The 22,285-nt window shown below is 41.2% G+C and overlaps 1 protein-coding gene across 28 annotated transcripts in view; it reads left to right on the forward strand.

Annotated features, from left to right (window-relative positions):
• macf1a (microtubule actin crosslinking factor 1a) overlaps nucleotides 1–22,285 on the forward strand; it is a 431,888-nt gene that overhangs the window by 248,702 nt on the left and 160,901 nt on the right. For all 28 annotated transcript variants that reach the window (XM_034161160.1, XM_034161171.1, XM_034161172.1 and 25 more), the window contains 14 exons: nucleotides 573–727; nucleotides 1,961–2,087; nucleotides 2,184–2,367; nucleotides 3,873–4,039; nucleotides 5,820–5,998; nucleotides 7,238–7,376; nucleotides 7,525–7,718; nucleotides 16,633–16,792; nucleotides 16,938–17,021; nucleotides 17,213–17,320; nucleotides 17,438–17,536; nucleotides 19,579–19,701; nucleotides 19,932–20,023; nucleotides 20,464–20,599. In XM_034161160.1, the coding sequence (XP_034017051.1) occupies nucleotides 573–727; nucleotides 1,961–2,087; nucleotides 2,184–2,367; nucleotides 3,873–4,039; nucleotides 5,820–5,998; nucleotides 7,238–7,376; nucleotides 7,525–7,718; nucleotides 16,633–16,792; nucleotides 16,938–17,021; nucleotides 17,213–17,320; nucleotides 17,438–17,536; nucleotides 19,579–19,701; nucleotides 19,932–20,023; nucleotides 20,464–20,599 (1,947 nt within the window). The remainder of the gene's footprint in view (nucleotides 1–572; nucleotides 728–1,960; nucleotides 2,088–2,183; nucleotides 2,368–3,872; nucleotides 4,040–5,819; nucleotides 5,999–7,237; nucleotides 7,377–7,524; nucleotides 7,719–16,632; nucleotides 16,793–16,937; nucleotides 17,022–17,212; nucleotides 17,321–17,437; nucleotides 17,537–19,578; nucleotides 19,702–19,931; nucleotides 20,024–20,463; nucleotides 20,600–22,285) is intronic.

Raw genomic sequence — 22,285 nt, forward strand, 5'->3', positions numbered from 1 at the left:
ATGGGGGGTGGGGGAGGCAGTGCAGCCGTAGCCTAATATTGTGGCTTTGCCTTGTGCTACCACAAGTGTTTGCTTATGCTTATGTTAACAACGCGAGTGAATAATTTGGCTCCCACACTGTTTTGGTCCCGTGTTAAATGGACGCTGTCACATTCACCTTCAGTTGGGAGAGTTTTTATTTTCTGCTGCTGCTTTCTGTGCATTGTGTAAAGCACCGTTTTATTTTAAATGACATCTTTCATGTCCACTTCTCTAATATCACATCAGTTTAGGCTGTTCGGCTAATGTCATACTCAGCTGCGTTTAATTTTGGAGCGCTGTTGTTTTGTTTTTGTCTCTGTCCCTGTTTTCACCTCCTTTGCTCCCATCCTGTATTTCATCTATTCCTTTCCTAATTTACCTCCTCAACCTGTATCCTCTCTCCTTTTTTGTTTCGCATCTTTTTACCGTTGTACGTTTTGTCCCTCAATTTTCTGGCTTCCTCTCGTCATTCTCACTTCTTCCTCCATTTGTTATCCATCTGTCCCTCATTCTCTTCTTCATTTGGATCCATCCTGCATTGCTTTTCTCAGATCACTATAAACAGAGGAGAGGAGTGTGTGCTTGAAGACAACTCCCAGAGGACCAAGTGGAAAGTCATCAGTCCCACAGGGAATGAAGCCATGGTCCCCTCAGTCTGCTTCACCGTCCCTCCTCCAAACCAGGATGCCATCGACACAGCAAACAGGTAAAACTGAAATATAATGGTGAAGTTGGTTCTTGAGTGGTTGTATCAGAGCTATAACAAAGGATTCCAGTTGGGTTTAGAAAAGCCAAGGCAAGTAGTCTATACAATGCAGTGAGTTAATAAATAAACCTCCCTCTCCCACTACCATAACATACAGATTGGTCATCCCTGGACTGTAAGGTACTTTACATCTGTACTCCAATCACCTGTTTTGTACTGTCCAATTCCATTACCTTATATTTATTTAACAGTGATTATAGTTTTGCCTATTTGACTCTTACTACTTATAGAAGTGTTTTTTCTTTTCTTTTCTTATTGTTTATGCACCAATAACACCCGATCAAATTCCTTTTATGTGTGAACTTACTTGGCATTAAATCTAATTTTGATTCTGAAATAAGAGTCCGTCCCTTCTAGTAAATTCTATTACCTTGGGTGTATAACAAAGATAATCTGAATAAAGTCTGGTGACATTCGAAGGACCAGATCAGTCCAAATAGCAACTTAGTTTTTCTCATGTAATTCACCATAGTTTTGCCTGTTATTCTGAATACTGCCACCTACTGGATGGTTTGTGTGTACTGGATGAATGTTTAAAATTAGGAGCAGCTGTAGTTGTCTATGAAACACTGAAATTAAATAAATCAGACCAGTAAGGTGTTACTTCCTGATTGTTTCACAGCAGTTGTGTTGTAAAAAAAAAAAAAATATGGCACTCCTACCTCTACACAGCTCTACAGAAAGGATTGTGTACGAATTTAGCCATAAAAGAAAAATAAAACGAGCAAGGTGGTCGTGTAAGTTACTGTGAGAATGGTGATCGTGAGAGCGAGAAATTTAATAAAGCAGAGAAATAAACTATTACTTCCTCATTGTTTGAGAGCAGTTCTCTTCTAAAATGCAAACAAATTCATAGTTCACACAACCCAACAGAAAGGATTTTATATGATTGTAGCCAAAGCTGACACTTCATTCTCTGTGTCACTCAGTATATGTGTGGGTTTTTAAGTTGCATGTAATTTGGTAAATAACAAAACTTACAAACTCATTTCAAAGCCCAGGTCCTGGGGTCACCAAGGTCACCACTGCTGCTACATCATATAGTTATTTTAAAATACATAAAGAATAATAACGTATGAGGTCTCATTAAAGAATAAAACAATTTTAATTTTGTGAATAAAATAAATAAAATGATTAAAGTTTTTGTAAAATGTATCATCATGTTGATGTCAGGACTGAGCAGTTGTACCAGAAAGTCATGTCTCTGTGGCATCAGCTGCACGTGAACATGAAGAGTGTGGTGTCCTGGCATTACCTGCTCAAAGACATCAGGACGATCTCTGCGTGGAGCCTGGACATGGTGAGACAAGGAAATGGGAGCAGTTTGACAGACTCTCTCTCTCTTGCTCTGTTCTTTGATGGTCTTCTCCTCCTTTGTTTTTGCCTGTCCTTTTAGGTTCGCTGTCAGTCCGCATCAGAGCGACAGCAGGTCCTGGATCACCTGGAGTCACAGTGGGTAGACTTCCTGTCCGACAGCAGAGAGAGTTCTCTGTTCACGCAGGTCGACAGACGAAAGCTGGAGAAAGATGTCTGTCAAACCCAGCAGCACTCCCGGGACTTGCTGCTCAGCATGGAAACTGGTGAGACAATCCACGAGATTCAGAGACGCACACTGCAGCGTGCCACATCCTTCAAATTCTTGCATTAGAAGATGAATAAAATGTCAACACCAAGGCCTGGTTTCATAAATGGACTGCATTTATATAGCACTTATCCATCTGTATCAGACGCTCAAAGCGCTTTACAATTATGCCTCACATTCACCCCGATGTCAGGGTGCTGCCATACAAGGCGCTCACTACACACCGGGAGCAATAGGGGATTAAAGGCCTTGCCCAAGGGCCCTTAGTGATTTTCCAGTCAGGCGGGGATTTGAACATATGATCTTCTGGACTCAAGCCCAACACCTTAACCACTAGACCATCACCTCCCCTTAAATAAATAGTCTCATCTTTTAGTCTATTAAACTTAAACTACGGTCAGTCGCCCAACATTATCCATCTAATCACATCGATGGCTAAACTTGCAGATTAGCTGTCTTATGTTAGTCAATGATTTTCACCGGCATAACGGCCTCGTGAGTGCAGTTGCCAAGAAACGCCTCCAATATGCAACAGTTTTGTTTACTTCCGGGTTGGTCATTGTTATGAACTATCTAGCTTTTGTTTCATTAACTGGCTTTATTAACATTTATGGACACATACAAACTGCAGAACGACATGTGCTTAGAACTTAGCCTAACAGTTCTTCTCTTCTACACGTCTGTCAAGACTTTTTGTGCACACAGTGCTGCTCAGCTTAACAGCGATGCCCGTTGGCTAATGTGAGAACTGTCACAAGCACTTCATGACAGTTGTCATCTGCTGCAACATGGCCAAAAACGGAGGAAGCTCTCCGCTTTTGGCCGTATTCCCCAAAAGGAATACGAGGGACGTAGGGCTGCACTTGAGTGTTCAATCAAGTGGTGGTAGGTGATAGCCACCATTTTTTTGAGGTAAGGCACTTAAGTTTTGTTGACTAAAATAAGATTAGCCTCCTCTATACCAGGCTGAAAACATTAGTGGGGTATCGTGAAACTTTAGCTGACTAAGCGCTTTGTGCAACAGCTAACGTAAAAAGATCAGTCAACTAAGTGAGTTTAGTTGAGTAAACAGGATTAGACTGCTTTATGAAACCAGGCCCAAATGTTTCAGCTGGAAGGTTGAGTAATGCTGCATCAAATAATCTAAAATGATGCAAAAGAAGCTGTTTCTGTCTACAGCCTTTAAAAACAACTTTATGCATAAAGATGCAGTTAATCATTTTACCGGCTCAGGTTTACAATAAAATAAAACCAGCATTGCATGAGTGTTGTTGCAAATGCTCATGATCTCATTATTTGTCTTTTCTAAAACCTTCCGATAATTTTTCTGAGTTTGAGTTTCTGCTCAGAAGAACAGAGTTGTCTACCCCAGGATTATATTTCACACCAAGACTGTCCATAAAGTAATTTTTCATTATTTGATGTCATAAACAAAATGTTTTTGATTGAGAATCTTGGAGAAGAATGGCTCTCTTTCTCTCACTCTCTCTCTCTCTCACTCAGTGGAGAAGGATGAGTCAGTTTCTCGTTCCTACCTGTCAGAGCTTCAGAACATCAAACTATGTTTGGAGAAAGTGGAGCAGCGACTAATGAGGGGACTTCATGCTCCGCCCCCTAACCCGATGTCCAGTGACGCTGCTGGCAGCACGCTCCAGATTGCAGAGCAAGAGGTCAGTTTGAGGGCCATCTGCTGGTTAGAAGCCTTTCCAACATTTAGCATTTATGCATTATTAGTTACCTGATATAGTTTTGTTTTTCCCAGGTTATTTATTAATTTGCTTATTTTATTTTTATGTGGACTAAATCATTTATCGCCTTGCAATGAAAACTGTATAGAGTATCTTAGACTTTGGAAAAGCCTAGACATTTACCTTATGATTGCAGTGAGCAGGGCTGTGAAAACTCTGCTTTCGTCATTGGGGGGGTGGGGGGTGTTAGTGTTATACTCTGTAATCATGATCGTCACTGAGTTTTTAAAATGCCAATCGCAAACCTTTGTTTGTTTGTTTTGTTTTTTTTTGTTTGTTTTTTTTTTTTACGACATTGTGTAACTTTTATAAATCCTCGGACACTGATCTGTATAATGGATGCAAATCAGTGTCCACGGAACTCTGCGGAGAAAAGTGCCTCACTCAAAGCGTGGCTAAGACAGTTGTTGTAAAGCGGGATTGATTGGTTGCTACGGCGACGCTGTGTGGCTGCTGCAAGACGCTCTCAGATAAAAATGGCATGTGGACGTCACATACTTTTAGAGCTATCAAGGTATGCCTGTGTCACGAAGCAACATCGGACAGAGAGAAGATGGCGAGAAAGACTGTGTGAAAAAGTTTGATAAGGACTCAAGAATCCGTGGAATTGGCAATGGCTTGAATTTAAAGTCATCTTCATGAACACATCCAAAAGATAAAAGAAACTGGAAAAGCTCACTGCATCTTGTACCCTCAGGAAACATGGTAAGAATTTTTTCTCTCCCTGGAAAATAAACATTGTGCTGTTCAGTTTGTGACTTTTTTAATTAGTCTTTCTTTCATTGGAAAAAATACATTGTGGCGTTGAATGGATTTACAGGAATTTACACAAGAATATAAGTGACTTTTTTTACTGTAAGGTATGTTACTGATATTTTACCATGATTTGCGAAATTTTCTACAACTTTAGCTGTGGTTTTTGAGATGCTTTAACAGTCTTTTCAGTCTTCATGCATTTCATGTTTAATTATTTTGAGTTAATGCATAATTTGGTTTACAATTAAGAGAAATCATTCCAGGTCCTACTTCCACATCATATTCTGTTATTTCAACATTATCATTGACAGTTCAAATTTAAGGTTGAATTTAGGATCATTTAAATATGCTATTCTCTTGAGATTTTTTTTCTTCCAGGAGATGCTGAAAATGTATCATTAGATAGAAAATTAATTTGGTTTCTGGGGCCCCATAGCCCAGAGTGAGATAATAGCTGAATGAATGAATGGGATAACTCCAAAACATTAATTCCTGTCTTCTTGGACATGTACAAATTAAAGACATACAAAGACAAACATTAAAGTCTGATGAATTTGATGCACCAGATCAGTCCAAAAAGCAACTTTATGGAATACATTATGGACAACATTGCCACCTGCTGGAGTGTTGGTGGATACTGGGTGAATGATGGAAATTAGCAGGTGTGGTCGTCAGTAACTGTTTCCATACAGAAATGTAATAAAGAAATAATCATTTTGTGCGCAAAATAAAACTTAACTGCAAGTATTGATCAAAAAATATTTACTTACAAATAATATGCCACTGATAGTATTTGCAAGTATTTTTTGGTGCAGCTTGTTTTACCATTAAAGAGAAAAGATTGTAAGTTTTGTGACTGAGTCTACCTAATTTGAGAGAAAAATATTTTTCTAAAACCTGTAGTGGACTTTAGTGGATTTAGTGTTTTGTTCTTTGGTATGTACAGACGCTCCAGTCTGAGCTGGACTCCCTTCGCTCCAGTCTGGGTGATGTATCTCGCCTCTGTGTCACACTCTTTGAGGAGAAGCCGGCACTGTCGAGTGTTCCTGTCCTCCGGTCTGAACTTAATCTAGCTGTGGAGAAGATGGACAAACTACACAATCTCTCAGCCATCTTCCTAGAAAGGTTTGTTCCCCCCATATTTAACATATACCAATTTTGTATGTTTTTTAGGAGTATGTATATACTTGTGCCAATTCAACATGCAGCTCCACCTTGGATTTGCTGTGGCGACCCCAAGTGCAAACAAGGGAGCAGCCGAAGGGACTTACTTTACTATATATGGAAAACTGCAAGTGTCATGGGAATAGTAATAAAATATTTAAGAACATTGTAGAAATTTTAGAAATAATTTAGAAATCAAATATTATGAGTAGTTGTTGTTGTTCATTTGGCTGCTCCCGTTTTGTGTTTGGGGTCGCCATAGCGGATACAGCCAGATCCGTATTGGTATCTGACACAAGTTTTACGCCGGATGCCCTTCCTGACACAGCTCCAGTTTTACCTGGAGAAACACACACAGCCACTGGTGTTCCAAAGAGGTCTCTCATCCAAGTACTACCAACGTCCCGCACTGCTTAGCTTCTGAGATCTGACGGGATCAGGCGTACATAGAGCAGTTTGGCTGCAAAAATCAAATATTATCAGTAAACCGTTACATTTAAAAAGGGATTTTCCAAGGAGAAGAAAATGAAGGGCCTTTGTCATTGTACGAGGGTAGGCTGAAAAGTTCTAAGGCTCACTATGATGCAGTTAATGCATTAACTGCATCATAGTGAGCCTTAGAACTTTTCAGCCTACTCTCGTATGTACGTACAACAAAATTTGTCCTCTGCATTTAACAATCCTAATTACAGCTCAACACAATCCGACCACTAGGAGCAGTGGGCAAGTTAAGTCCGGTGTCGAGGGACCAACTCCAGAAGTAGAGACGCTGCCATGGTCGGGCAGAGAAAGGAGCAGACCCTAAATAAGCAAATCACATATTAATCAACTTGTAAATAAATAATGGAATTTAAGTCTATTTGTAAATGTTGTTTAAAAGAGGAATATATGTGATGACAAACTGGTTAATATTAGATTCATAAATTGCTTTTATAATTTTTCTTTTTGTTGCTGGTTAAATGTCCAATAATTGCTTTATAATTTAGTGCATTGTATATTAATAAACTAATTTTTAAATTATTTATTAATGCCTATTTTTATTGTACAACTAGTTGTGAATTAAATGCTTTATTATTTCTGTGACACTTGTAGTCCTCCATATATTTACAGATACATACAACATTGTTTGACTTCAAATGTTGTTGCTGTTGTTCTCCTCGTATTCCTGAAACGATTAGCGTTGCTGAACTTTTTTCTCAGGTTGAAGGCAGTCAGCGTCCTGATGCACAGTTTGGAGGATGCCGAGAGTCAGGTCAGGAAGTACGAGAGCCGATTAAGTGAAGAAGACATCGTTCCTCCTGACACCACTGCTATTCAGACCCTCAGACATCAGTTGGTGGTGAGACGTGCACAAACGTCCCTCTGTCAGAAATCTAAAGGCTCATTTTAATTTAAAGGTTTTCTAATTAACCACGTCTTCCACTTTGACTCGTGTCCCAGTTAAATCCCGGCTCCTCATCCTCTGGTTTTCCTTAATCCCTCTCCAGAAGTGGCAAGGTGAGCTGCTTGAGCAGGAGGGAGTTTTCCAGTCTCTGCAGTCCCAGGTGGGTCGAGCCAAAGAGGCAGGGTCTGAGCTCAGCAGGATCCACCCAGACCGCAGCCCTGAACTGGAGCGCTACCAGGACAGAGCCAATCAGATGGTAGAGCGATGGAGCGGCGTCAAGAGACAGGTGGAGATGAGGTGAGCAGGCAGAAAATGATAGATTTTATTCAAAACAATACAATAAATTACAGAGGGAGACAACTGTGGTCTGAGAGTTCACCAAATACTCAAAAACACCCAAACGGGGTGGGTGCGCGCGCGCGCGTTTCAATAGCACTTTCCAATCATACAAAATTCAACAGAAAATTACAATAAAAGTAGCATATAAATGTTTTTCCCACTTTACAAATAAAATGAAATTATAAGATAGGAAATCCATTAAAAAAAAAAAATTAAGATAAAAAAATTACTCACAGATTGTAAGCAGAAGATGTAGACAATGTAGTAAAACAGAAAACTACTTAAATGTAGCTTTCAAACCTCACAGGAACTTATCTTCTTCAGCTGGCAAACTGTTCCATGATGTCAAGTCTGGGGTAGGGATACACCGATCCACAATTTTTCACTTCCAAATCCGATCCCGATACCTGAATTTGGATATCTGCCGATACCAATACACAACACAGCCTCTTTTGTGATCACCGCAACACACAAACAGGGCATCCGTTTTCCGGATCCCGGCAGTCGCACTAAAGTACTGCTTCAACATTCGGATAGGACACAGGGAACCTGAAACAGATAATCCTGGATCAGAATGCGGGACATACACAGCCAAGGAAACTGGCTGGTTAACATGAAAAGTTGAAATTCTCTTGGGTAAAAAGGACGGATTAGGCTACAGCGTAACCCCAGATCCGTCAGAATTCCATCGCAAACAGTCTCTCCCACCCGCTTAGCCGAAGACAGTGCAAGTAGAAAGGCAGTCTTCACTGACACCTATTTAAGATCAGCACTTTCAACTGGTTCGAAAGGAGATAAGCTTAAACACTCCAGGACTAGAGGAAGGTCCCATGAAGGTATGCGTGCAAGCCTTGGAGGCCGCAAACGTAGAGCACCTTTCAAAAAACGACACACTAAAAGGTGTGAACCCACTGACCGGCCATCAACGTAGATGTGCCGGGCAGAGACTGCAGCAACATAAACTTTCAAGGTAGCGACAGAAAGTCCTTTCTCCAGCAGTTCTTGTAAATATTTGAGGAGAATAGGCACAGGGCAATGCTCCGGGTCTAACTTTTGTTTCGCACACCACCGCGCAAACAGCTTCCATCTGTTGTCATACAAAGCTCTGGTAGAAGCAGCACGTGAATTAAGGATAGTCTGAACAACAGCCTGGTCACAAGAACTTAACAAGGAGTCTGGCCCCTCAACGGCCACACATACAGTTGAAGGCGTTCTGGGTGAGGGTGCCAAATCCTCCCCTGTAGCTGTGACAACAAATCCTTCCTCTCCGGGAGAGCCCAAGGTTCTCCCTCGAGGAGTTTATAAATCATGGGAAACCAAATCCTCCCAGGCCAGAATGGAGCAACCAGCAGCACCCTGTGGCTGCTCTGATCTATCCTGTGCAGTGTCAACATCAGCAGCGGGAGAGGAGGGAAGGCATAAAGGAGGCAATCCAGCCACGGGTGAGCCAATGCATCCTGCCCCAGCAGGCTGTCTGGTTCCAAGAGGGAGTACCATCGTGGGCAATGTGTCGAGGTGCTTGAAGCGAAAAGGTCCACTTCCGCTGCACCATATTTCTGCCAGATCATTTGGACCACAATCGGATTCAGTCTCCACTCTCCCGGTGGTTGTTTCTGTCTGGAGAGTAAATCCGCTGCGCTGTTCTGTACACCGGGCAGATGAACTACTCTGAAGGCGAGGCAACGCCCATAAGAGAAGCTTCTGAGTTTCTGCCAATGAGTGATTGGACCTGGTGCCCCCCTGATGGTTTATGTGATAGACTGTTGACGTGTTGTCCGACCGGACAAGAACATGTCTTCCTCTCGGGGCCGGGAGGAAATGCTTGAGAGCCAGTCGCACAGCGCGAAGCTCCAGCACGTTTGTGTTGGAGTCTCTCCTGGGGACTCCAGACACCCTTCACCATCCTGTGATTCCACACGGCCCCCCAACCTTTGAGTGATGCATCTGTAACAACCACCTCTCGGTGAGAAGGAACAGAGCCTAGAGGGATACCCTTCCAGATGAAGTCCACGTTCCCCCAGGGTTTGAGGTGCAGAAGGCACTGGTTGGAGAGTCGTACAAGCCTGTGCTGATGCAACTTTGAGTTGAATGTGTGAGACGAGACGAATTACATCGTCCACTCTCTGCGGGGATGGCGATGCAGTCATAGTCAGGGCGTTGATGGCAATGCCGATGAAGGTCGTTTGTTGACTGGGAACAAGAGAACTCTTTGCAAAGTTCACTGTGAGTCCTAAATGAGAGACATGGTTCAGTAGAAGAGCTGTGTCGTTGTGCGCCTGCTCCTGAGTCAGAGCGCAGACAAGCCAATCGTCTAAGGTAGGATTCTTAATCCAAGCGCTTGCAGTGGGGCTAGTGCTGCAGCCATACATCTGGTAAATGTACGAGGGGCGAGAGAGAGGCTGAAAGGAAGCACCCTGAACTGGTATGCCTGACCTTCAAAAGCAAAGCGGAGAAACTGCCTGTGATGAGGCACCACTGGCACATGGAAATAGGCGTCTTTTAAGTCGACACTCGTGAACCAGTCTCCTGGTGTGATAGTTTGAAGGACATCTAATGTGTGGAGCATGTGAAACTGCAGCACTTTGATATAACGATTCAGACGTCGGAGATCGAGGATAGGACAAAAGCTGCCATCCTTCTTTGGAACAAGGAAGTAAATTGAATAGAACAAAATGGCGGCAGTGCAGACAAAGTACTTCAAGGAGTGGAAAACACTCACGGCAAGCCCAACACAGTACACTATACTGGTTCTGATACACACACTACCACATAGTTAACGGGGTTAGCGACACCACTAAACAAATAGCCAGCTTTCATCGAAACAACACAGCTAATGTGCACAGAGGAAAATACCCAGCAGGGCAGCGGCAAAGGCGCGCACCCGGCGTTTAGGAAGGTGTACTCACGATAGGCGTCAAAGAATACAAAAAACGGTGAAGCCGTGTCTCGCAGCCTCTGGAGGACGTGTGCAGTGCACGTAGCTCCAACCGAAGGCTACAAGCGAAAGCGGCAATCGCAGCTAAATGCGTTCTCAACCTCTAAGAATGCGAGAATGTAGAAAAGAAGCGAGCGTCTGGTATATAAAGACAACCAGTGACGTCACCCAGGTCACATTCAATGGTGTGACTTTGTTGGTATATATTCTCGACCTCTGTGCTGTGCACATGTAGTTATCCAGGTGCTAAAGCACCGCCCTCTGGCAGTCAGGAGGAATGAAATAGAACACTGTAGAAGAGAGCTCTCTCAAACAGCCCAGCTTCAGAAAACCTCCACCTCTCCTCCTCTCGCTCGGAAGCAAACAAGCAGAGAGCAAACAGCAGTTAAGAGGATTCACAGTGGCTCTTCACCGGTTTTGGAAAATGTTGCGGGTTGGCTCAGTATTTTCTGAAACGTGAATTACGTCAGTATCTGAACCTGATTTTCACAGTCAGAGCTGCGTCAGTCACAGCCAGTCAGAGCTGCGTGTCGTCAGAGTGAGCTGCAAAAAGTTTGTACCTGAGTTTTCAGAGGTGGTGTTTGTAGTTGCCATCTGCCACGCCGGTGTTTGCCAACCCGGACAGTGGGAATACCACCTCAACCGGCAACTTAGCCCCGCGACTGGACAGCAACAACGTCCGAGGCCCAACGTGGTGAATTCACTGAGGCCGCGCGCTGCGTCATTAGAGCCGCGCGTCACGAGTGCCGCTTCCCCGAGGCCTCGTGCAGCCACCGCGCATCCATCAGCGCGGAAACACCGAGGCCGCGCGGCACCAGCGAAGTGCAGAGCCATCCCGGTGACAAACAACGCAGGCTGTTAACATCGGCGATCGACAAGCTGCTCATAAGCCGACCATGGGGCCTAAGAAGGTTCTGACAGCGGAGGAAGGTGACGATATTAAAAAATCTCTGGACTTTTTATCAGAGGAGATTTCTGTTGTGAAGCAGCAACAGAAATCAATCATGGATCTGGTGGAGGAGGTGAAGGCATTACGGCTCCAGAATGCCGAGAAAGACCGGCATCTGGTGCAGCTGGAAAATAGAGTGGCTGAATTGGAGCAGTACACCAGAATCAACGACGTCATCATCACAGGTCTTCATATCAAACCACGGTCCTACGCACGGGCGGTAACAGATGAGAGCGGAGGGGATCCCAGTGAACAGGAGGTCAGCTCTGTGGAAAAACAGGTTGCTGATTTCCTCCTATCTAAAGGTATAGAAATGGATTTAAATAACATTGAAGCGTGCCACCCTCTGCCCCGGAGAAATGACGGTGATAAACGAACCGTCATCATGAGATTCATCAACAGAAAACACAAAACAGCACTGTTAAAACAAGGAAGAAAACTGAAAGGGACAAACGTATTCATCAATGAACATCTCACCAAACGGAATGCCGACATCGCCAGGAAAGCACGCTTCTTGAAGAAACAGGGAAAAATCCAGCACACATGGACTTCAAACTGTAAAATATTCATCAAACTGAACGGATCACCAGAACAAGCAAAAGTCATGGCAATAAGGAACATCGAGGAGCTGGACAAATATGAACAATAGTGTTTCTTAAAGCGAGGATCTGGACAGATATGACCAATAAGGTATGAGGACACAAACACATCACAACACCATGACACAGACCAGAGGAACCTATTCATCTACTACCTATTCATCTACATCTGGAGACAAGAAGGATATAACTCAAAGGATTGCTGATCATGGAAAAGTAGAACTGAGAACATTTAAATACACAGACCACAATGTACTGGACTTGGAGCACGATATAGACCCGGACAATAATTTCTTCTCAAATATCAATGACAGTTGTTGCTATTATACAGATGAACAGTTTAATCGGATCATTAAAACGGATAACAAATTATCAATAATCCATTTCAACAGCAGAAGTCTATATGCAAACTTTAACAACATTAAAGAATATTTAAGTCAGTTTAAAAAAATATTTAACATAATTGCTATATCAGAAACATGGATCAATGAAGATAAAGGAATGGATTTTGAACTGGATGGATATGAATTTAATTGTGTAAACAGAAAAAATAAGAGTGGAGGAGGAGTGGCTGTGTATGTGGATAAGAACATGGATTATAAAATAGTAGACAATATGACAACTGTGATTGATAACTTATTAGAATGTATAACTATTGAAATATGTGAAGAAAAAAGCAAAAATGTATTAGTCAGCTGTATATATAGAGCACCAGGATCTAGTATTGAAACATTCACTGACTGTATGGGAAAAATGTTCTCAAAAACTAATCAAAAAACTGTGTTCATTTGTGGTGACTTAAATATTGATCTGCTCAATCCAAATAAGCATAAAATAACAGATGAATTTATCAGTATAATGTACAGTATGAGTTTATATCCAAAAATCACCAGGCCAAGCAGAATTACATCCCATAGTGCCACCTTAATTGATAATATATTCAGCAATGATATTGAGAATAACACTGTGAGTGGATTATTAATCAATGACATTAGTGATCATCTACCAGTTTTCATCGTTTATAATAGAAACCATCGGCGGAATCAGCCAGAGGAGAAAATAAAATACAGGCGAGTGCGGACAGAGGAAAACATGAACACACTAAAGAAGGATTTACAGGAGCAAAACTGGGAAAAGGTATACAGTGAAAGTGATGTTGATAGTGCATATGAAACTTTTTTACAAATATTTACATCATTATATGATAAAAATTGTCCAATTAAACAAGACTACAGAAAACAAAAAATCCAAGCTCGACCATGGATGACGAAAGGGTTACGAAATGCATGTAATAAGAAAAATACACTGTATAGAGAATTCATAAAACTAAAGACTAAAGAGGCAGAAAATAGATATAAGAAATACAAAAATAGATTAACTAATATTATACGGGTATGTAGGAAGGAATATTATAGTAACATATTATATAATAACAAAAACAATATTAAAGGAATATGGGATATATTAAATAGCATTATCAAAAATGGTAATAAAAAACAGAGTTACCCTCAGTATTTCATTGATAATAATGTCAAGAAGGAAAATAAGGATGAGGTAGTCAACGGTTTTAATAATTTTTTTGTAAATATTGGACCAAGCTTGGCAGAAAAAATTCCCGATTCCCAACCTGAGGATTGGGATAATAATCTCATAGAAAGAAATCCCTGTTCAATGTTCCTCACAGCAGTGGATGGAAATGAAATTATAGACATTGTGAATAATTGTAAATATAAAACATCTACCGATTTAAATGAAATTGATATGGTGGTGGTAAAACAGGTCATTGAATGGATTGTAGAACCATTAACATACATCTGTAACTTATCATTTCAAACCGGTAAATTTCCCAATCAAATGAAAATAGCTAAGGTTGTGCCGCTGTATAAGACTGGGGATAGACACCACTTCACAAATTATAGACCTGTTTCTTTGCTTCCACAATTTTCCAAATTATTAGAAAAGTTATTCAATAATAGATTAGACAAATTCATAAATAAACATAAATTACTTACTGATAGTCAATATGGATTCAGAGCACATAGTTCAACATCACTTGCATTAATAGAATCAGTTGAGGAGATTACAAACGCCATAGACCACAAATTACATTCAGTTGGAATATTTATAGACCTTAAAAAGGCTTTTGATACAATCAATCATGACATATTAATCAGTAAACTTGAACAGTATGGGATTAGGGGGTTGGTGTTGCACTGGGTGAGAAGCTACTTAAGTAACAGAAAACAGTTTGTGAAGTTGGGGGAATATACATCATCATGCTTGGACAATGCTTGTGGCGTCCCACAGGGGTCAGTATTGGGTCCAAAACTGTTTCTAATTTATATAAATGATATTGTCAATGTTTCCAAAATATTAAAATTAGTATTATTTGCAGATGACACAAGCATTTTTTGTTCAGGGGGGGATTTGCAGGAGTTACTGAGGAGGATCAGTATAGAAATGGGAAAATTGAAAATATGGTTTGACAGAAATAAATTATCATTAAACTTAAGTAAAACAAAATACATGTTATTTGGCTATTGTAATACAGACATACAGGTTCAGTTACAAGTCGAGGGGGTAGATATTGAAAGGGTACATGAAAATAAGTTTCTGGGGGTGATGATAGATGATAAGATAAACTGGAAGACTCATATAAAACATATACAAAGTAAACTGTCAAGAAGCATTTCAGTTCTAAACAAAGCGAAACATATTCTGGACCACAACTCACTCCGCATTCTTTACTGCTCACTGGTTTTACCATATTTACAGTACTGTGCAGAGGTATGGGGTAATACTTATAAAGGTACAACACAATCACTATCAGTAATGCAGAAAAGAGCTATAAGAATTATTCATAATACTGGCTATAGAGATCATACAAATCCACTATTTTTACAATCCAAATTATTAAAATTCACAGACTTGGTTCATTTTCAAACAGTACAAATTGTGTATAAAGCAATAAACAATTTACTTCCAGCAAATATTAAAAATATGTTTTTTAACAGATCAGGGGATTACAGTCTGAGGGGGAAATTTAATTTAAAGCATCAGTGGGCACGAACAACATTAAAAGGTTTCTGTATTTCTGTCTGTGGGGTGAGGATGTGGAACAGATTGGGAGTGGGGCTCAAGCAATGTCCAAGCATGAACCAGTTCAAACAGCGGTACAAAAATATGGTTTTTTCTGGGTATAGGGAGGAGGAAGGGTAATGAGGGTTAGGGTGTTTTTGTTGTTTGCTTCGGCTTGTAAATATATAGTGTTTTGTATGTAAGTAGGTATGTGTAGGTGTATATTTATGTTTGTGTATATATATGTGTATATATGTGTATGTTGATGTGTATATGTATGTGTGTGTATATATATATGTATATATATATATATATTGATATCGGTTTAGGTGTGTAGGAATTTATGTGTATATGTGGCAAAGGGTATTACTGGTTGTGGGGAAGAAGGGGTAGGGATAAATAAGCTGATGCTTCACCCTACCCCTTTTCGGACATGTTGGGTACACAGTAGGAACTTTTTTGTTGTTGTCTTTACTGATCTATCTTGTAATTGTTGTTGTATCAAATGTTCGAAATAAACAGTTTTCATTCATTCATTCATTCATTCATTCATTCATTCATTCATACCGATCCAGGATCGGATCGGTCCCATCCCTAGTCTGAGATTGTCTGGGTCCATTCCCACCTCTCTAAAATAACCATAGATCTGCTGCAGCCAGATGAATTGTGGGTGTGTCCTTGGCCAACTGGACGAGTGTCACATGCACTCCAAACTGCACAGCAGTGAAGGTACAACACTCACTCAGGGGCATGTGGGCGTGTCCCAGGCCAGGTGAAAAGGTGGCATGTCCTTGACGTTCTCCAGCTGCTGGGGTCCTCAGCAGAGCCAAATGTGTGCTAGATCATGTCCAAAGAAACACAACACATGTACAAAACGTTGTACCTGATGTTCCCTCACAATGTCAGTGTGATCCTCCTCATCTGACTCACTAAGTAACCATTCATTTGACCCAAAGTCATTTGAGCTGGAACCAAGGATCCTTCAGTGGGAACTAGGAGCAAAGTCTAATCGTCCCTTTAGGTCAGTGTTTATTTGATGCACAAACGGAACATTTTCAAAGCCTTTCTGAACAATTACAATATAGGACTGACAGTGTAGTGAACTGTGTACTTGCAGTACCTGACAATTAATGTCACATCACCATCCTCTTCAGCATTTGCTCTGTTAAAGCTTCACTAAAATATCTGGCTTTGTGAGACCAGGTCTACTGCACAAAAGGTCAAGGTTTTTTTGTTTGTTTTTTTGTTTTGGTTTTTTTTTCAACGTACGCATGTAAAACATGGAGCTGTTTATTTGCTGTTTCCTTCCAGACAAAGTGATTTGGAAGCCCTCGGTTCGGTCCTGCAGCAGTACAGAGATGGTCACTCTGCTCTGGTAAAATGGATCGAAGACACAACAAAGAGACAAGAGAACACACAGCCTGGACAGATGGACAGCAAGGCTCTGTCTGAGCAGCTGGCCCAGCAGACGGTAAATCTGAATATTGTAGAATTGACTGTTATCTGCCAAGTAAAGTCTGATAACAGTGGAAACTGATGAATGCTGAGTAAATGAAAAGCAAATAAAAAGACATTTAATTGCAGTTTGATATAAATGACATGTTTGATCTTTTCAGGCATTAGTAGCTGAGATTGAACACAATCAGACCAAACTGGACGAGTGTCACACACACTCCAAACAGTACTGCACAGCAGTGAAGGTACAACACGCACTGAGAAACATCTCTGCTGCACAAACACTTTTTATTTTTAATCTTTTTTCTTATCAGGGAGATTTTGGGATTGAATTAATTTATAATTGTCAGATTACAGTCGCTAATTTTGCATTTTACACATTAAAATGTTCTTGCATAGCAGTATTTTTTAACGATCCACATGGTGCCTTCTGCAGGACTATGAGCTCCAGCTGATGACGTACAGAGCCTTCGTGGAGTCGACGCACAAGTCACCTGTCAAGAGGAGGAGGATGCACTCTTCCTCTGATGCCATCACGCAGGAGGTGCCACGTTTCAAAAGATTTCATTAAAAAAAAAAAAAAATCTCATGATGTACACTTTAATTGTTTTTTGTTTTGTTTTCCTCTATAACTGATGTTCTGTCACTGGTAAATCTCCAGTTTATGGACTTGAGGACTCGCTACACAGCCTTGGTCACTTTGACAACCCAACATGTGAAGTACATCAGTGATGCTCTGAGGAGGCTAGAAGAAGAAGAGGTGTGACTTTTTCATTTTTAACCACTTCATGCTTTGTTTTTCTCACTTTGAAGGAAAATTCAAGTTACTTGTGTGTCTGCATGTTATTTTTCTCGTTTCTCACTCTCTGAAATTAATCAGATGAGTCCAATACGGACTGGACAGACTTTAATGTGCTCTATGCATGTGTGATATCTGGGAAAATACAAGTACAGGTAAACCTTGTTGACTCGCGCAAGTTGTGTTCCACAAAATCGAACCGCGGGTAACCTGCAAGTTAAAACATACAGTAGTCTAAATTTTCTGGGTCCACAAATAGACTGCGAGTAAAGCCAAAACACGAGTTAACGGGGTTCATCTGTACAGTGGGGCAAAAAAGTATTTAGTCAGTCCCTGATTGTGCAAGTTCTCCTACTTAGAAAGATGAGAGAGGTCTGTAATTTTCATCATAGGTACACTTCAAGTATGTGAGACAAAATGAGAAAAAATCTAGGAAATCACATTGTAGGATTTTTAAGGAGTTTATTTGTAAATTGTGGTGGAAAATAAGTATTTGGTCAATAACAAACGTTCAACTCAATACTTTGTAACATAACCTTTGTTGGCAATGACAGAGGTCAAACGTTTCTTGTAAGTCTTCACCAGGTTTGCACACACTGTAGCTGGAATTTTGGCCCCTTCCTCCATGCAGATCTCCTCTAGAGCAGTGATGTTTTGGGGCTGTTGCTGAGAAACACGGACTTTTAACTCCCTCAACAAATTTTCTATGGGGTTGAGGTCTGGAGACTGGCTTGGCCACTCCAGGACCTTGAAATGCTTTTTACGGTCCACTCCTTTGATGCCCGAGCGGTGTTTGGGATCATTGTCATGCTGGAAGACCCAGCCACGTTGCATCTTCAATGCTCTCACTGATGGAAGGTCGTTTTGGCTTAAAATCTCACGAGACATGGCCACGTTCATTCTTCCCTTAACACAGATCAGTCGTCCTGTCCCCTTTGCAGAAAACAGGCCCAAAGCATGATGTTTCCACCCCCATGCTTCACAGTAGATATGTTGTTCTTGGAATGCAACTCAGTATTCTTCTTCCTCCAAACACGACTAGTTGAGTTTTTACTAAAAAGTTCTATTTTAGTTTCATCTGACCACATGATATTCTCCCAATCCTCTTCTGAATCATCCATATGCTCTCTGGCAAACTTCAGATGGGCCTGGACATGTACTGGCTTAAGCAGGGGGGCACACCTGGCATTGCAGGATTTGAGTCCCTCTCTGCGTAGTGTGTAGCCTTTGTTACTTTGGTCCCAGCTCTCTGCAGGTCATTCATCAGGTCCCTCCGTGTAGTTCTGGGATTTTTGCTCACCGTTCTCATGATCATTTTGACCCCACGGGATGACATCTTGCGCGGAGCCCCAGATCGAGGGAGATTATCAGTGGTCTTGTATGTCTTCCATTTTCTTACAATTGCTTCCACAGTTGATTTATTCACACCAATCTGCTTGACTATTGTAGATTCACTCTTCCCAGCCTGGTGCACAAGTACAATTTTCTTCCTGGTTTCCTTCGACAGCTCTTTGGTCTTGGTCATGGTTGAATTTGGAGTCTGACTGTTTGAGGCTGTGGATAGGTGTCTTTTATACAGATAACGAGTTCCAACAGGTGTCATTAATACAGGTAACAGGTGGAGGACAGAAGAGCTTCTTAAAGAAGAAGTTACAGGTCTGTGAGAGCCAGAAATATTGCTTGATTGTGGGTGACCAAATACTTATTTTCTACCATAATTTACAAATAAATTCTTTAAAAATCCTACAATGTGATTTTCTGGATTTTTTTTTTTTTTCTCATTTTGTCTCTAATAGTTGAAGTGTACCAATGGTGTAAATTACAGACCTCTCATATCTTTCTAAGTAGGAGAACTTGCACAATCAGGGGCTGACTAAATACTTTTTTACCCCACTGTATCTGACTGGGAGTCCATACCTGCAGACTGGGAAACCGTGAATCAGATGTCTGTCTAAATAATTTGAGACTGAGCATGTAAATCCTTCATCTGTCTGTCCGTGCAGAAAGAGGTGGAGGAGGAAAAGCAGGCCAGAGTGGGCCATGTTTCTGACCTGCTGGGCTGGGTCAGAGGACTCCAGGGACGGCCAGGCGGGTCCAATACAGAGTCTTCTCTTGCTGCTCAACAGGTACAACAGGATTTAACTTGTTTCTGCTCTGAATGTTGCTCTACATAGTGCTTTTAAGCAAGGCACTTCTCAGTATATCCAGAGTAGGTGCTTTGGACGTGTAGATGGGGGTCCATAAAACGTTCTGACTGAATGACATAGAAAAAGAAGTTGTTGTTGCCTTTGACACATTATAGGCGACGGAACGATAACTGTATGTTTGGTGACTTTGTTCCTCTGTTTGCTTCCAGGCCGTCAACGAGCAGCTGGCAGCCAAGAAGGAGGAAGTGAGTGAAGCCATCAGGAGTGCTCAGGTCTTCCTGCTGTCCAAACAGGCCTACAAGTAAGTTATTAATGCGTAATACACAGCATGCGTGACGTCGTGCACAAAGAAACTCAGACCATCACAGGACGTGTAGCGTGTGCTTTCTGTGCACACACTCCTGTCTTTACCAACATGCATTTTATCTTTTTTGAAGTGAAAAGCAAACCCTGTAGTCTTCATGGCATTTCTTTAAAAGAAAAGATATTGTAAATTTTAGGAATTAAAAGAAAGTATTTTAACTTTTTTTCTTAACCCTGTTCCAAAATTAAATTAATATTCCTTTTAAATTTTAGATCATTTCACTTTTGTTATAATTTGAGAATGTAATGTTTGAGAAATCTGCCTCAACGTGATCATGATCACCATGGAAGACCTACATTTGGTCAGCGTACAGTCAGAATGTCAGACCCACCCTCTGCGCCTTCCTCCTCTAACCGCTGTCCCTTGCGTCCGGTCAGGTTGTCTCCAGAGGAACGGGCTCACGTTGAGGCTCAGCTGGACCAACTGACGACGACCTACAGCCAAATGTGTGACCTTTCCAACCAGCAGCTGCAGCAGCTGGAGCTTCACCTGGCAAAGGAGGAGGAAAGAAAGGTAGAGCGGCAGCAAGACCGGACTTCTTCTGGCTCACTGGAAATGCATATTTATGGCAAAAAATGTCTCCTGCTGATGCAAGCTTGACACTACTAGATGCTACTTTCTGGAAAATGTTGCTCAGTCTGCTTGTGAGCTGAATGGGTGTTCATATCTGGGCTGGCGAGCGTGTGCGTGTGATACGGCATGTTGTGTGTTCACAGAGTTTGCAGTTTTATTTATTTTATCCACATCAGCACTATGGACAGATCTCACCCGAATAACTTTAACAAATTACAGACCCCATTCAGATGCATTCAGATCACCTCAAATATTCTTTTTATTCTTGGACATCTGTGCACGGCTGTGTTTTTTGTCATCAGCCACACACGTCTACTAAAGGTTTAGAAGACAGATAATTTAAATTATTTATGTGAGCACAGATGGAGTAAGAACTGACTGGCCGACTGTGTCTGATTTGGGACTGGCTGTAGCATGAAGTGTTGAACTGTCGTATTGATTCAAAGCCTGTCTTCATGTCATTAACTGTCCCCACACTAATTTTGCAGTCTTCATCATCATCATCATCATAAAATACATTTGCTACACAACAAATGTGGATGATAGAACGGTTGTCCTTCTAGAAGCTGCATCAGTGCGGTGCTTCATGAGTCATGCTGGTGGCTCTTAGAGCTGCACTGTTTCTAGAAGATTTTGTGGATTCTTTTTGAAAAACGAGTACATCACGTTCCACTGTCATCTCACTCACTGTACAACAAAATGTTGCCATATTGCTTCTTATTCATGCACTGGATAAGAAAACTTGTCACAGCATAAGTAATGAACAGCCATTCACAAAGCTCAGAATGTCGGGGTCCACTTTGAAATGTGAGAATTTTCTGGGCCCTGTGAACACAGTTTTGATCATCACGTGGTACAAAGATGGAGTCCCCCTCTGTCAGGTTAAACTAACTCAGATAAATGAAGACTAACACATCATTTATATCCCATGTCTTTGTGTTATTATTATTTATAAATCATTTTAAACTTTATTACAAAATTGAAAATCAAAGAACATATTTAAAAACTTATTTTTAAAGACGTCCCATGGCCACTTGTAGTATCTCCATATCCTCGCTTACTCCTTCCTCCCCGTGGACCTGGGCCCACATGTTGGAAATCACTGCTCTACTGCATCCATATAGGTATATAGTGTATGTATTGTATAAACAATACAGTATGTAGGCTGCAGGATTATACCTGTACATCATGTGCTAGTGCACATTTACAGTCAGTTTTGCAGTCCTAGCGTGTCCTCTGTAGTAAATCAGTCCAAAATGGGATGAAAAGTATATAACCAGCATTCATACGGTCATGATATATTTTCCTATTAAAAGCTGCACCTCATTTTTGTGATTCTTAGTGTTTTGCGTCATGACGTGCACGCTTAGTTTAGCAGAGTTTTGCAAAACTGTTTTAAAAGTCACTGTTGAATGTGTAAGTGCACCAGAGGCCAGCTGTGCAAAACTTGCCACCTCACCATTTGAGCATGGTGTGTCCAGATCACGAGTGTTTGTGAGAGTTTTTGCATTTGTTTTGTGTTTGTATGTTCTAATGCGTACAATTAATGTGTGAAACCTTAAACCAGCATTTTGCTTGAAAATCACTAACAGCTGCCAGAGGAGAATTTTGGACGTCCGAGCAGTC

This window comes from Thalassophryne amazonica, chromosome 20, assembly GCF_902500255.1.
Source record: "Thalassophryne amazonica chromosome 20, fThaAma1.1, whole genome shotgun sequence".
Classification (NCBI taxonomy): Eukaryota; Metazoa; Chordata; class Actinopteri; order Batrachoidiformes; family Batrachoididae; genus Thalassophryne; species Thalassophryne amazonica.